Below are 15,036 nucleotides of genomic sequence, written 5' to 3'. Positions count from 1 at the left end.
CAAACCGGTCAGCCACTGTATACACACGTGCCTCTCAAGTCAGCAAAACTTTGCCCAGCGCTGTATTGCCACTGAGCCTGAGTTTTAATCACGGGAAGTTATTGCGAGTTGATTAGGCAGGCACCAGAACGCTTGCTCACTGCTAACAAGGAAATCACGTTTATAATGCTTTGATTGACAAACCAGTCATTTCATAGGATAATGCCCATTGTTACGTTAAACTCTGACTACGTGAACATACTGGCGAAGCTGCTGTGTTGTTTGTGCAATAGCCAGTGGCGCCACAGCCGACTCAGACAGTTCAAAGAGCAAAGTTGGTTGTTTCTTTATTGGGCATTTTGCTTAGTTTGCTGTGATAAGAACTGTATACCCAAGTCAGTAAGATGGATATTAACTGCTAGCCTAGTTACAAGAATTTCATTTGAACAGTGAAGAGAGGTTTTACAAGCATGATGACTTAAAGTAAGACTTGATCTGTGCAGCTTTGTAGCATGTTACATTCTGTGGTGAGGATTAAAGTCTTATAAACGATACACACTCCTGCAAACTGTATTTACCAGGCACGCGGCATACTTTGCATGCTCGTCCGGAGGTGAACCGTAAGCTTACGGGCGCGAAGGCTTACTGCGTTCATCAGCACATGCTGACTGTTTTTAACAGTTTGTGAGTCTTTTTAAACTGCAGTTCAACTGTTAGCGCCATTGTCTGTTTTTTTAGACTGAATTGTTTTCCATAAGTTTACTTAAATTTACATAAACAGGCATGGGAAGTATGCATATTTGATCCTCTTGTTGCGTACGTGACGAAGTAGGGAGAAAACTTTGGCGTGAAATGATTGGTTTCACAACCAGTCATTGCGCTGTTTTTTTTTTCTGGTGGGGTTTCCCTTATTGTGACGTTACGTTTGTCTGGCAGCACGAAAATTGATTGCAACTCCAACTTGGCAAAACTTGTGGTCATGCGGGTAGTGTTAAAATTCCGTTGTGATAAACTGTACCGGATGTCGGCTATAGTTTTTGAATTAAATTTTGGTCTGCGTCATTCTCGTGTGATTTAATAGCTGTTCCCTTTTTCACACGAAAGCGGAAGCATGTCATCACAGCTGTAGGGAAGCTATATAACTGGTTTCACCATAGTGTTGCACTAGTTCGAGGTAAACGAGTTGTGTGGATTTATGAGAGTATAACTGGACATTGTTGGTTGAGGACGATATTTGTTTTTTGTTCATGATACCGTATCGATGAAATATATAACACTAACACTTATTTTTGTCAAGTCGAGAGAAAATGTCCACCGGTATTGATACCACAGTTATTATTGCCACCGTTTCAAGTTCTACCTACCTACCACAAAAATAAGCTTTCAGCAAGGGCTAAGAATAGCCTTGAGCATTTCTTGCTGAGTGGGTTGAGTTGAACAGGCAATTAAGTTGACAAAAATGCGTCGGTAACTTCAGCTTAAATTGAGTTATTACGGGGTAAATTTTAAGAGAAAGGGTTTGCAGCGAGGATATATATCCAACAAGCTATGGCAACCGTTTCACATTAACATGCTTGTGTGGTTTGAAGATAGTAGGGTTTTTTTGACGAAGCTGCAGCACTGTAGTGTAGTATTGTCGACTTTACTTTAAAGGCAAATGGATAATGTTGGAAAACATGTATTTCACATCAGGCTAATATTACACATTGCATTGCTTTTAGGACATAGAAATTCTTAATTAATCGTGTTGCAACTGACAGTTGACGATGGGAAATGACAGCAGTAAGGAAGTTGAAGGTAAGTGCGACACACGCGCTGTGCTTGTGTATGTTCCTTATTTGCAATTATGCCTTTAGCGGTTTAAACGTCGCTGGTTACAATAACATAAAACCCGCCAGCTCAGAATATGATGCATCTGTTGAATGACTTACGTGTAGCACTAACGATACGCGTGGCTTGCAAATGCACGGTGTTTGCGGTCTAAGTCCGTTACGTCTTTGGCAACCACACGCTTCGTGGAAAAATGTCTGACTTTCCTATTTTCTCTACTTTTACTAACACAAGATACATTAACTTAAAATTGTTCCTATTGGTTTATTTTGTCAGACATTACAACCAATTAAAGGGTTCCTAAAGAGCTGCTAGCAATATAGTTTGTCTCTACGTGTTATTGACATACAAATCATTGTGTAACTGACATAGCTGATGACAACATATATATCCCCTTGAGAAGATATTGACCTCATTGAATCGAAGCGTCATCTGTTGTGGCATATCAAATATATTTAGTTTGTCGCGCCAGGCTGCAACTACTTGCATTATTGTTGTGTGAGGGACACTGCTACTGTGAGGTGGTGTATAGCAAAACCTGGGTTAAAGTGTATTGTTGCAGTAAAATAGTTAGCTTGTGATTAAAAAATGGGAAAAAGGTGGTACTTTATCGGTAAGTAGAAATGTTACTAGAGAATACATTTTTAATAGAATTGGTAAACAAGATTTTACTGCATAGAAATTTAGGGCTCAGTGTCTAAAAACACAAGGTTAAATGGAAACTTAGACAGATGCATCATGACCTAAAGTCCATTTCCTATTTTTCGTCTTGCTAATTTCCTGCCTCAAACGTCATGTGTCGTTTACGTTGCTAGATGCAGTACTTTACTTCAAACAGTGCTTTGTTATTTTGTGATCATACATATGTGGCTGTTTTAACCAATCCACTTGGTCTTGTGAGGTGGTATATAGCAACCGTTTTCAAAACCTTGGTTAAAGTATATTGTTGCAGTAAAATAGTTAGCTTGTGATTAAAAAATGGGAAAAAGGTGGTACTTTATCGGTAAGTAGAAATGTTACTAGAGAATACATTTTTAATAGAATTGGTAAACAAGATTTTACTGCATAGAAATTTAGGGCTCAGTGTCTAAAAACACAAGGTTAAATGGAAACTTAGACAGATGCATCATGACCTAAAGTCCATTTCCTATTTTTCGTCTTGCTAATTTCCTGCCTCAAACGTCATGTGTCGTTTACGTTGCTAGATGCAGTACTTTACTTCAAACAGTGCTTTGTTATTTTGTGATCATACATATGTGGCCGTTTTAACCAATCCACTTGGTCTTGTGAGGTGGTATATAGCAACCGTTTTCAAAACCTTGGTTAAAGTATATTGTTGCAGTAAAATAGTTAGCTTGTGATAAAAAATGGGAAAAAGGAAGTAGAAATGATACAAGAGAATACATTCTTAATAGAATTGGTGAATAAGATTTTACTGCATAGAAATTGGGTGTTGAGTGTCAGCGGTTTGTTATTTTTTGATCATACAAATGTGGGTGTTTTAACCAATCCACTTGGTCTTACAGACTCGACCAATTCAGAGGAGGTTGCCGAATTTCTCGACGAAAATCCGCGATTTCTCGCCGAATACATTGAACGAAACCCTCATCTTCTCGACAACTACGTCTTTGCTAACGTGGATGAGGCAACGGTGAAGGGATGGCTCGATAAAGTAAAAGCGCCTTCTCCAGGTAACGTAAAATCAAATATATTCCGTAAACCGCTGGCTTTTGTGTTTCATCTGACAGGGTAGTTTTCCTTGTACAGTGGTTATGTTTGCGGCCAAAGCCCTTGGAGAATAGAATTGAGTTACAGTATATATATACTCAACATTAATATTTCTACGTGGTAACGTGCAAAACCCGAATCAAAAACGCGCTAGCATTTGTTCAGAGGGTTAATGAATAAACGACCACCACTGGCAAAGTTGGCACGTTTTATGTAAATTTTGATGCAAAACACGAATATTTTTATGATGTGACTCATAAAATTTTATCATGGCATCAGCAAAACAAGATTTCGCCCTCCTCATGAAGGTTTGCCTATTAGCACTGATAAATTCCCCCTTTTCACGGTCCGGTGTGCTGCTGACATTTTCTTCGTGAAGGATTTTAATTATTTTCCCTCTAACGCCGCTTCCGACGTATTACGCACCGCGAGTTTTTGGTGCTCTAGAAACCGACTTCTAGAAATTAATAAATTACCAAAGGAAAATGTTAAACTTATCAAGTACCGCTTTTTTCACCGCGAAAACATCTCCCGGTTGTGAAATTTAGCCAACTGGTCTGTTTGTGTCCAAAACGAACCTAGGAATAAATTAAAATCAGGTTAATGTTTATTACGGGCGTTTACAACACGTATGTAACCTGCAAAACGTATAATATAATCAACATCTGCCATATTTTATTTTCTACTTTTATAAAGTCTTCAATCCTTTTAAGGCCTGAGTTAAAAACAAGTTGTCGCCACTCGCCAGGCTTTGATTATAATAGGAAGTATTGTTGAAAACTGCTTATGCGTCAAGTGTTGTTGTTTTTGGTTGAGGCCAAAATATTTTTTATTATACTTGATCCCGCCTGTGGTAAAATCCCGCACTTCTATTGTCATCCATTATCAACTCGTGCCTTCCGAAAACAACCCCAAAAAAACGTTTCTTATACAACGAATGACGCGATGCATGCGTTACTTAGATACAGAATGCACAAGAAACCGACTTCCCGTTATAGTCAGCAGGTTTCGAAGTAACAGCCCATTGACTAATCCTTCCGCCGCACTGTTTATACATCCCTATTATTGTTTACAGCGGCCATCTTGCAGCCTCTGAAGATTGATTACCAAAAACCAAAGAATACTGCAGCTCATAGGACGGACAAATACATCCACAACAGCTTGGTGGTGCGAAGGGCTGAGCGATTCAGCATTGATATTTACTTCAAAAACCGGGCGTACCTCCCAGCCAAGGACACTGTTGCATTGGAGTTTTCTATCGGTAAGTGGCGCTGTTACAGGTCTTCGTTAGTGTTGTTTGTGATGACTCAAAGTTATGTCTACGTTATGGTGGTAATTGTTAAACAAACAACAACATTGTAATATATGTTAAAGAGATATGTAGTTGACCGGTTCGTTCTTTAAATTTTGCATGGGTCGCTTTGCTACGTGTATGCTAATGTCATACAATGCATTAAATTCAACGTCCAATGTACAAACGCGTATTAACGGTTATGTATTTTGTTAATGGTTGGTTGCCTAAATCATACAAACCTTTCTAACATAAACACAACTGAGGCAATTTACGATGACTGGTTGAGTTGTCCATCGGCTTTTGTTTATTTTGCACAAACATCGTTAATCATACACGTCAAACATTATATTAAAACTCTGCGTGGGTTGGGCGTGGTCAGTTTGTTAAAACAAAGGATTCGCTACTCAACAAAATTTATTTTTTCAAGTTTTAATGACCTATAGCACACATACGGAAGGTATGTTGGTATGAGGAAGTCGAATATTGTTTACCAAACCAACGCAGCACTTCGTTTGAGTGGTTTTGTTGCACGATAATAAAAACGCGCCGTTTTTAATGAAAACTTTAACAAATGTTTGGTATGTATTCTCAAACATAGGTTCTAATGACACGGATTTAAAAAGTTCCTTTGGTCGAAACCCAATTGCCATAGAATTCGCATGAAACGTGTTTATTCACTGCTAATGGCAATAGTTGGTCAAAAACTAATTTTTACAAGTAAATTAGTGTTCTGTTGCAAGAAGCATTCTTTTATTCTATTCACAAGTTACAAAATGCAATAAAAAAAAGTTTTTAGTTTCTAACTTCACAGTTTTGTTTCGCTAATGCACACATAAATATATTTAGATTGGACCGCGAGTGCTCAAAAAAATTGCAAAGGCACCGTTAAGACAAAAACTAAAAAGTTTGAAAACCTCTGGTTTAAATAAACGCCTATTTTCTATCAACCAAACTGGCATCTCAATACCGACTGTCTTTCGCAAAACTGTAAATTCTGTGTCAATTTGCAGGTACCAGCCCGAAGTACGCCAATGGAACTAAAATCCGATGTCCAGTCAAGGAAACACTGCAAGGCAGCAAATGGGGCTGTATGTTGGCGGGCCAGGACGACGCAACGCAGAAGATCAGTGTAGATGTGAACATTCCAGCTGATGCGATCATCGGCCGTTACAAGTTGACTGTTGAAGTCACCAGCGAACTTGAAACTGGAATGAAGACCGAACGCACAACTAAACCTGATATCATCGTCATCTTTAACCCGTTCAGTCCAAGTATGGTTTTGAGATACAGGCCAATTTGGTTAATGGCATATCGGCTTATCGCATATTCTGTTTAATTGCATGGTCAAATACTTCGTTTGCTTTTAGGGTAACTCTAATATACAACGGGAAATTGCATACACAATAAACCAGATTCGTCTATATTTAGTAATCTATACCCATATACAAAACAATATTAGCTGTAAGGTTATACAACCAGTTGGTAGATAAAGTTTTTTAGACTACTCTGAAGACATGTAAGCCAAGTTAACATGATTATGCAAACAAGTAGAACACGTCTTGGCACCCTATACATACTTCGAACAAATACCATTAACTTTGACATTTGGACTCGCGCCTCCTGGGAATGTCTGACGCACCCCTTGTCAAAAACCACTGCATAGATGCTTTCTGCTTTAAAATATGCATTTAGATTTTTTTTATTTACTACATTTAGAAATTTAAAATAATGTTGGTTAAGTGCATAGTTTTATCTTGTTTTGTATCGCCTCGTGAAGTTAACAAAATTTTGCAATGGTGCTTACACAGCATATTGTTCTTAACGTTGTTATTTATTCGAATTTGTTTCTTTGCAGCTGACAACTGCTACATGGAGAATTCTGCTGACAGAGACGAGTACGTTCTCAACGACACTGGCAAAATCTACTTTGGTCAATGGTACAGGATTGGTGGAAAGGATTGGCTCTTTGGTCAATTTGAAGAGGGAATTCTTGACATCGCTCTCAAATTGCTGCGCAAGGACTCGCGAGCAATCAAGAACCCAGAGAAGAGTTTAAAGAAGCGTGCTTCCCCCGCTTACTGCAGCAGAGTTCTGTCAGCTATGGTAATTTGATCTCAAACTTGTGTTTTCACCAATAGTGTAAAACGATGTTGTTTAGTTTGGTTGACACGATTTACCCTGTGGAAATCATTGCTTAAATCTAAAATAAGTTGTTGCCAAGCTTTGATTATAGTAGGAAGTTAGATTGACAAGTGTTTATATGTAAGTGTTGTTGTTTTTGCTTGAGGCCTATTTTTTTTGCTATTTTGCATAAAATTGATCCTGCCTGTGATAAAATCCTCCACTTCTATTGTCATCCATTACCGACTCAAGTCTGCCAAAAACAGCAAAGAAAAACAGTGACACAAGGCACGAGTTCGTTTGATACAGAAAGCACTATAGAAACCGACTTCCCGTTGTAGTCAGCAGGTTTCAAAGTAACTACCCAATGACTAATTATTTTTCCTCAGTCATTTGCATTAATCTGCATCGCCCTTCTTTTTCTCACTTTGAAAAATGGGCAATTTATTAAGGTGAACTGCAATGACGACGACGGTATCATATGGGGCAATTGGAGTGGAGACTATGCTGATGGAAAGAGCCCGACAAGCTGGAGTGGAAGTGTGCAAATCATGAAGCAGTGGAATGAAACCAACGAAGCTGTAAAATATGGCCAATGCTGGGTGTTCTCTGGTGTTCTAACCACAGGTTGGTTTTGCTGGATTGTGGTTTCCTTTAGCCCTGACTGGATCAAATAGCCGGATTCGCGGTTACACAATACAGCTTAACAGGCCAGATATAAAAACCAACAGCCTTTTACAGCTGCATTGTTATCATATCCGGCCAAATAAATTCGGTAAACTGAATCTTCGGTACGTGGCGACATGCTATTAAAATACACAAAGCACGATATAAAGTCGAAACTCAACTCTCACCATCGAGCTTTGTTCCGAAAATTCTTGTGGTGCCAGTGGTTTTCCCTTTTTGCGTCATACCGAAGTTTCCCTCCAGGAAACCCCTGGTATTGACAGTACAACCAACCATTTCCCATTCCTTTACAAAATTGAACATAAGTCTGCAATAGCATTTACCTGATTTTAAAGTAGTTGAATAATTATGGTCCATAAAACGACATAGTTTTGTAGCATCTAAAACGATATAAGATTTTGTATGACTGTTTGTAAGTCAGGATGCTAAAACCATTTGGCCAACTGATTGTGCGTTTTTTTACGGGGTTTCAACCCAAGACGCTTTCGGGAACGAATCTCGATCAAGGTGTTACACAGACGTGTATGCATGGGTCAGGCGCGCCAGACCGTTTGGCCAAGTTCCTGCCCAAACCTTACTAAAATTTTTATTTATTTTTTCACGGGGTTCGAACCCAGGAACCTCCCGGGGACTAATCTCGATCAGGTTTTTTATGTCTGTATATGGGTCAGGCGCGCCAGGCCATTCGGCCAAGTTCCTGTCCTACTAAAATTTGCTCGATATTTTTGCTATGTGATATTTGGCGCTCTCTAGCGGTTACAAATATGTAATAAGATTTTTATTTCTTTAGCTTTGAGAGCTCTTGGCATCCCGGCTCGTTCGATTACAAACTATCGTTCGGCTCATGACACCGAATACAACATGACTATTGACAAGTTCATTGGTGAAGACGGCGAGGAAACCAATTTTACTAGTGATTCGATTTGGAACTTCCACGTCTGGAACGAGGGTTGGTTCCGCCGTCCCGACTTGCCTAAAGGTGAGCCATTGCCTACCAGACAACAAAGACCAGTGGAGCTACAGTAAACCTATGTTAATCCCGACCCGTTAGGACCAAAAAACTTTGGATTAACCGATGTTTATTAGTTAAAGCCTTACCATGTTACAACTGAACTGTACCTTACGTTTTGTCCGATTTAGACGAAGATCCGGTTTAACGGAGGTTTACTGAACTAACATACGAACTAACACCAGACGATGTTGGCTAAATATCGATAGATGACATAAAGAGCTCGGTTATTCAAATTGCACAGGGATATGCATAGAAATTAAATTTAAAATTTACCTCAATCCAAATAGCCCTAATCGTCAGCGTTTGTACAGAATTTTTCTGTTGATTATTTGCTAATGCTCTTTACATCATCTATTGGTAGTTTGCAAACTTTGTCTGACCTGAGTTCTTATGTTAGTAAATTTTAAATGAAGGTCAGGCTATTAGACACCTCTTAGGACACTCGTTTTTCGGACATGATATATAAAAAAGATTACACTTGGAAAGATGTAATTATCAGCATTAATGTTTGTTATAAAACTGCAGTTATAAAAACGTTGGACTTGGTGTAAAGGTTATGATGGTTGGCAAGCAGTCGATGCCACACCTCAAGAGGAAAGCAGTGGCATTATGCAGTGCGGACCTGCACCCGTGAAAGCTGTCCAAAAAGGCGAAATCTATATTGGCACAGATACCAACTTCCTATTCGGCGAGGTAAGAACACTGTACTCAGTCCTGCACTTAAAGTCCGTGTATAGTGTTCCTAAGAAGTTAAAGCAAGTTTTATTACATTTATTTTGTTTATCCTTTGCCCAGTTTGAAAAATGTTGCTACATGTTAAGTTGTAACCTGCTTGAAAAATTCAATGTAAATCTGTATTAGGTAAACGCTGACGTGGTATGGTGGTCGGTTGACGCCGGTGGTGAGGTCACAGGTATGCTGAAGCGCGACAAACGTGACGTGGGAAAACGAATCAGCACCAAGGCTGTCGGATCGGATGAGCGCGAGGATGTCACCAAGTATTACAAGTTTGAGGAAGGTGAGAAAATGCATGGATATGTCTGTTTCGTTTTTCCACCTTTTCCACCTGTCATATTACCCGTGTTGAGTTCGATTTACCCTTCCCTGTATAGGACCAGAAAGGCAATATTAGGTTGATATTTTTATGTCAATTTTCAAGCACTGATGAAGCCACGTAGGTGAAATTAATATTTCTCTGCATAAACCGATGTTTTGTGTTATTTGTTTTCCCAAGGATTTTTATCGTCTATTGGTTTATTGTTTTATAATATACAAAGGAAAACAGTGATCGTCAGTTTAACCCTTGCTGTTAATGGTTTTGATGCATTACTGAAATTGTCGTTTAGGTTAATATTATGTCTGGCAGAATTATTATAAAAACATGTACTGATGAAGTGACACTGAAGATAGGGCAATATACGTTTTTTTAAACAAACAACAAAGTCAAAAAGCGTGGTTTTAATTGTTTTGCACTGATATATGTAGATACTCCTGAGGAGCGCACAGCTTTTGAACGCGCATATGCACATGGACGCAAAGCTGATTATCACGACAAGTTCGTGATCAAGGAAGAAGGGGCGATGCAGATTGACATCACTACAGGAGGTGACACCATGAACGGAAAACCAATCAGCGTCAAAATTGTGGTATGCTACAAGTTTTAACCAGTTATTATAATGCACTGAATATTTTGTTTTGTCTAAAAAAGTCGCACCCCTTGCATAATCTTTGAAGCTAGTGCTACGGGTTTTAGGGGTTTTAAGGATCCCTACACACTTGAGTTCACAAAGCTGCGTGGTTTCGTAAGGTGGTTTCATGGGATTCGTGAAGGCAAAAAACAAGTTTTTTTAAAAAAAAAATTGTGAAGTACGACTCTGTGAATGCAAACTCTCTATCGTTCCTTTTTCCGTTTTTTTTATGCCATGCTTTTTATTTAAAAATCGGTTGGTTAAAAGCTTCAGGTAAATTTTGCCCGGGGCTTTCATTTTTTTAAATGCCGTTACCACAAAACCACTGTTTTAATGAAAAGAATTTTATATCAGGCAACAAAGCGAGATTGAGAGATTTACATATCAAGAACAGTGTAATAGTAGTACTATAGTAAAAAAAATGATTATTTTACAGGTTAACAACACAACCAAGGAAAACCGCGACGTGATTGTGACGACAGTTATGCACACTCTCCTGAACAACGAAAATCGATGCGCCTTCATCAAACGTGACAAGAGGGAAGTTGCAATTGCTGCTGGACAAGGTAACGACACCAAGTGGTTAAAATTCTTGCCATACCACTACCTATGCCAAATTTCACCACAGCAAAACTTCACTGTTACAAAAATCTTTTAGCAGTGGTATCAACTTTGAATTTTCTTGTCTAACAATTAAAAACATTTCATTGATTCCTAATATACTACCTCGTAAATACTAAACCACACGAAGAACATTTAAAATTGAGTCTTTACAGGTCATCTTATTCCAGACCTTAAGTGTCTATTTACAAACCACATGTAAACATTCAAGTACATTTCTTCTCTCAAGTTTAAAATTCTTTATTTTTGAGGAATTCCTCCCCGATTAGGATCCACTACCTTAAGTAAAACATCATACGTTTCTGCCTTCAATCTTATTCTTGGACATTGGTCAGTCAGTTTTTTGTTGAATTTCGTTCATACCATTTGTATTCTGAACAGCTAATGAACAAGACATCGTGTTGGCATTCGGAGAATACGGACATCGTCTCGTTGATGAAAACGTCATCCGCGTCACCACAACAGCGCGTGTGAAACAAACCAACAACTTATACGTGGACACTTTCGACTTGCAAGTAGATAGCCCACCAGGAGTTCTTACGATTGAGGTAAGTTATTGTACAATGATGTAGTAAGCTAGTTTGTTGGCACTAACCATTACTGTTTTGTGTTGGTTAAATGCTAAGCTATCCTAACGTTACGCATCAAATGCATATAGCTAACCATAAATTGTTTATGGTTTAATTTTTCTACAAATTCTTGATTTTGGTGCATAGCTTAAATGGACTTAAGCTTGGGATGATACATGCTCGTCACCAATAAATTTTCATGGTGACCTAAAACATACAGTAAGTCTTGGTTAAACCGGATTCGGTTAATGCGACTCTTCGCCAAATTTGGACAAAATTGTAGGTAAAAATGAGTTGTAATGTGGCAAGACTTTACCTAACCAACATCGGTTAATCCGGATCTTCGGCTATAGTCCGGACAAATGTTTTGGTCCAAAAGGTTCCAGATTAACCGAGGTTTACTATACCTTGAAATAAACGTATAAAGTGAGACATATAAATGGCCACAGTGACCTTCTGCACATTTAAAACATGTGGATAATAATGTAGTAAATGGACTTTAATGATAAATGTACTTGTTGTTGTTCAGTGCGCCGATACTTTCCTACGAAGAGAATACAGCGAAATATCTTTCACCATCACCAACCCCCTTCCGATTACGCTTACGGACGGAGTGTTCACCATTGTTGGATCGGGAGTTACAAATGGAAAAACTGTCAAGGCAAAGTAGGTTTAACAGAATGCGATAAAAATGCTCCATGTTTCATTTGCAGCCTTGTTTAAATATCAATAGTACACTTTCCTATTCAAAGCGTTATGCCGAAAACAAAAATGATTTTTATAAGACTTAGGCTTGGAAAAATCGCTGGTCTGCATGAACGTTTTGGGGTGATCCCAGTTACGCATATATGAATCTTAATTAGTGAGGTGTTTGACAGTATGGTAAGAGGCTCTTATTACAGATGCCGTGTTCACATTCTGCAGTTTTATTGTAGTCTTTCGTTTATCGCAACATGGCGACATTCTATTGGCATGCAGAAAGCACGATATAAAGTCGAAACTCAACTCTTACCATTGAGCTTTGTTCCGAAAATTGCGCCAGTGGTTTTTCCTTCTTGCGTCATTTGTTTAGGGTTTCAAAAATGCCCACCGATACCACAGTTTCGCTACTGGAAGAGAATGGGTGTTTTGTTTTCCCCCTTTTCCACCTTATCTGTAATGTCACTCGCGAAAGAGCGCAGTTATTTAAAATAACAGTGAGACTGGGATAAGGTTAGGGACTAAATTTATAATAAAGAACTGGGGATTTAAGTTGATTTTATTATTATTGTTATCACGAAACCTCAGACCAACCGTAATAGCCCCAACCCTCAGCATGGTTTACACAAACTACATTCAAAATATTTCCGTTGCGCATAATACAGGGAATTAGCAGACCTGTGATATGTGTTCCTGTGTTAGTAGCTATACCCAACTTTGTAAGGGTAGGGATACCACCGTCTTGGCGGTAGATTCGAATTTCGCTCCCAATTCTGCACTATTGTTGTAATGTACATAACAATTGTAAAAAAATAAGATACATTTTTGTGGTTTTTAGCGGTCCCATTGGGCCAGGTGAAACCTTCAAGAGTCAGCCAGTGGAGGTTTACCCTTACCGAAGTGGTCGCACTTATTTGTATGCTGACTTCGATGCAACTGAGTTTAAGAACGTGAAGGCTGCAAAGGCGATCAGAGTAGAATAAGTCGACGGTTCATCAACGAAGCACCGCCGATATGGCCTAAATGTACTAGAAACATGAACTTATTATTCTTTCTTGAAACTTACAACACAATGCGCTTGATTCGCGTTTAACAAAATCTTTAATTCATCAAAAACATGTCAATTTTTCGAATCAAATTGAATTTTGAGGTAAGAAAAAGAAAAAAGGTCGACCACCAAGCTTAAAGCTTACATTTTTGAAATAATACCATTTAATTGGATCAGTCTTGCATGTTTGTTGATGTGTAATTGAAAATGTATTCGGAAAAAACAAATAAATCAGTTTTGCCTTTAGTCGTGTAATTTAATCATGAACACATTTTCAGCGCACTTATGAACTCTGTTCTGCTTCAGTATGGTGTATTTTCGTTTTCAGACAAACATATGTAACCTTACGACAGATCAAATACTGTTGCTTGCTGTAGATATTATATGTTGCTTTATTATATCCGCATAACATTATAATGAGGCTTCTGGGGAAGTGGCATAAAAGCGTGTAAAGTAGCAGCTATATATTTGATACATCTAACATAGAACATTTTGATCAATTGGCTACTACGCAACGTTAAACAAATCTAATTCTGCATTTTGTAATTCTGAAAAGTATAGGCCTACCTTCCTGCAGTATTGGAAAATAATAAACATGTAGATCAGCAAATCGTGTGTCTTTGATCCCGAATTAAACATTTTTTGAGATATTCAAATGGAAAAGTTTATGATTTTGGGGGATTTAGTTCCATAGTTAATTTAGTGCAGCTCATCGTTTTCTCAAAGTCGTTACGCGTCATTTATGTGAGTTATAGTCATAAACTATGCTCTTGCTAATTCAATGTAAACCAAACAGTACCTGTTAGTTAGTTCAACACAGGTCTTTTTATCAAAAACGCGCAGTTACAGTTTCTTTACTACCAATATTTTAGCCAAACGCAATGAGACAAAGTTTTTGTGATTTTCTGTAAAAACATATTTTTTTCTAGATGGGTTAAGTTTATCAAATCCAGGTTTCAAATGGTGAATTTTTCTAACTAAAAGCGGATAAAAAAATCCTGTGATTAAACATTTCTCCCAACGAAGAACCTCAACGGAAATCAACAAACGTCGAAACTAAAGTTTTTCTCAGATTAAGTTGCGAAAACTCCCGTGCGGCTAAAAGTAGTTAAAAACGTTCTCACAGCTATAAAGTATCTGGCGAACAAAAAACACAAAAGTCGAAACTAAAGTTTTCTGTTTGCTTTGTCAGTTAGGTTTTTGTGTGTTTTTGTGTTTCATTGTAATATTGATTTGACACTCTTGATTATAATTTTCTCAATTCCGTAGTTTCAGTAATTACATTAATGTCACTGACAAAACCCCGCTTTTCGTAAAAAACATGCTTTGTTCTAACTAGCAGTATAAATTCGTTGGGTATTTGGAAAGCAGGAGCAGTTTTTAAAAAACAGGTTAGCCCTGTAGAGTAGGTTATATCCAACATCAAATCAAAATAGTTGAATGGTGGGTTATTATGATCACATGGTTATAGTTGTGTTTTAGTAAAGTAGAAATATTCTTAGTTTAAATACTTGCTCATAGGGCGATTACGGTTATGGTTTTTGAAGGTCTGGATATTACTTTGTTAAGTAAGAACGTAGATGAGGTTTACCAATAATTAGGCACATCCATTTTGATCTAATCCGCAAAGGCATATTTTTATCATATTTTATAAATGTGCATTCGTAAATTCTCAAAAGAAAGTTAGCATGTTTGGCCGTTTGAAATATAGGTGCAAATTATTGCAGAGTAAAAATCCTTAGTAATAGGTCGTCTGGCAC

The 15,036-nt window shown here is 38.0% G+C and overlaps 1 protein-coding gene across 2 annotated transcripts; it reads left to right on the top strand.

Moving 5' to 3' along the window:
* Positions 1–1,683: 1,683 nt before the first annotated feature.
* On the top strand, positions 1,684–13,522 carry LOC145226649 (protein-glutamine gamma-glutamyltransferase E-like). 2 transcript variants are annotated; one of them, XM_080092304.1, is made up of 14 exons: positions 1,684–1,776; positions 3,336–3,500; positions 4,613–4,798; positions 5,842–6,102; positions 6,687–6,934; positions 7,405–7,579; positions 8,430–8,618; positions 9,205–9,344; positions 9,513–9,669; positions 10,137–10,297; positions 10,776–10,905; positions 11,342–11,508; positions 12,059–12,195; positions 13,067–13,522. In XM_080092304.1, the coding sequence occupies exons 1-14, from the start codon at positions 1,746–1,748 to the stop codon at positions 13,209–13,211; spliced, it is 2,292 nt and encodes a 763-aa protein (XP_079948430.1). In that variant the 5' UTR covers positions 1,684–1,745; the 3' UTR covers positions 13,212–13,522. The 2 variants fall into 2 exon arrangements, with proteins under 2 accessions (XP_079948430.1, XP_079948431.1); XM_080092305.1 differs by lacking the exon at positions 1,684–1,776 and adding an exon at positions 2,700–2,812.
* Positions 13,523–15,036: the final 1,514 nt, after the last annotated feature.

The sequence above is a fragment of the Phallusia mammillata genome, chromosome 1 (genome assembly GCF_965637545.1).
Source record: "Phallusia mammillata chromosome 1, kaPhaMamm4.hap1.1, whole genome shotgun sequence".
In the NCBI taxonomy this organism is placed as follows: Eukaryota; Metazoa; Chordata; class Ascidiacea; order Phlebobranchia; family Ascidiidae; genus Phallusia; species Phallusia mammillata.
This window is presented reverse-complemented; position numbering and strand designations above follow the sequence as displayed.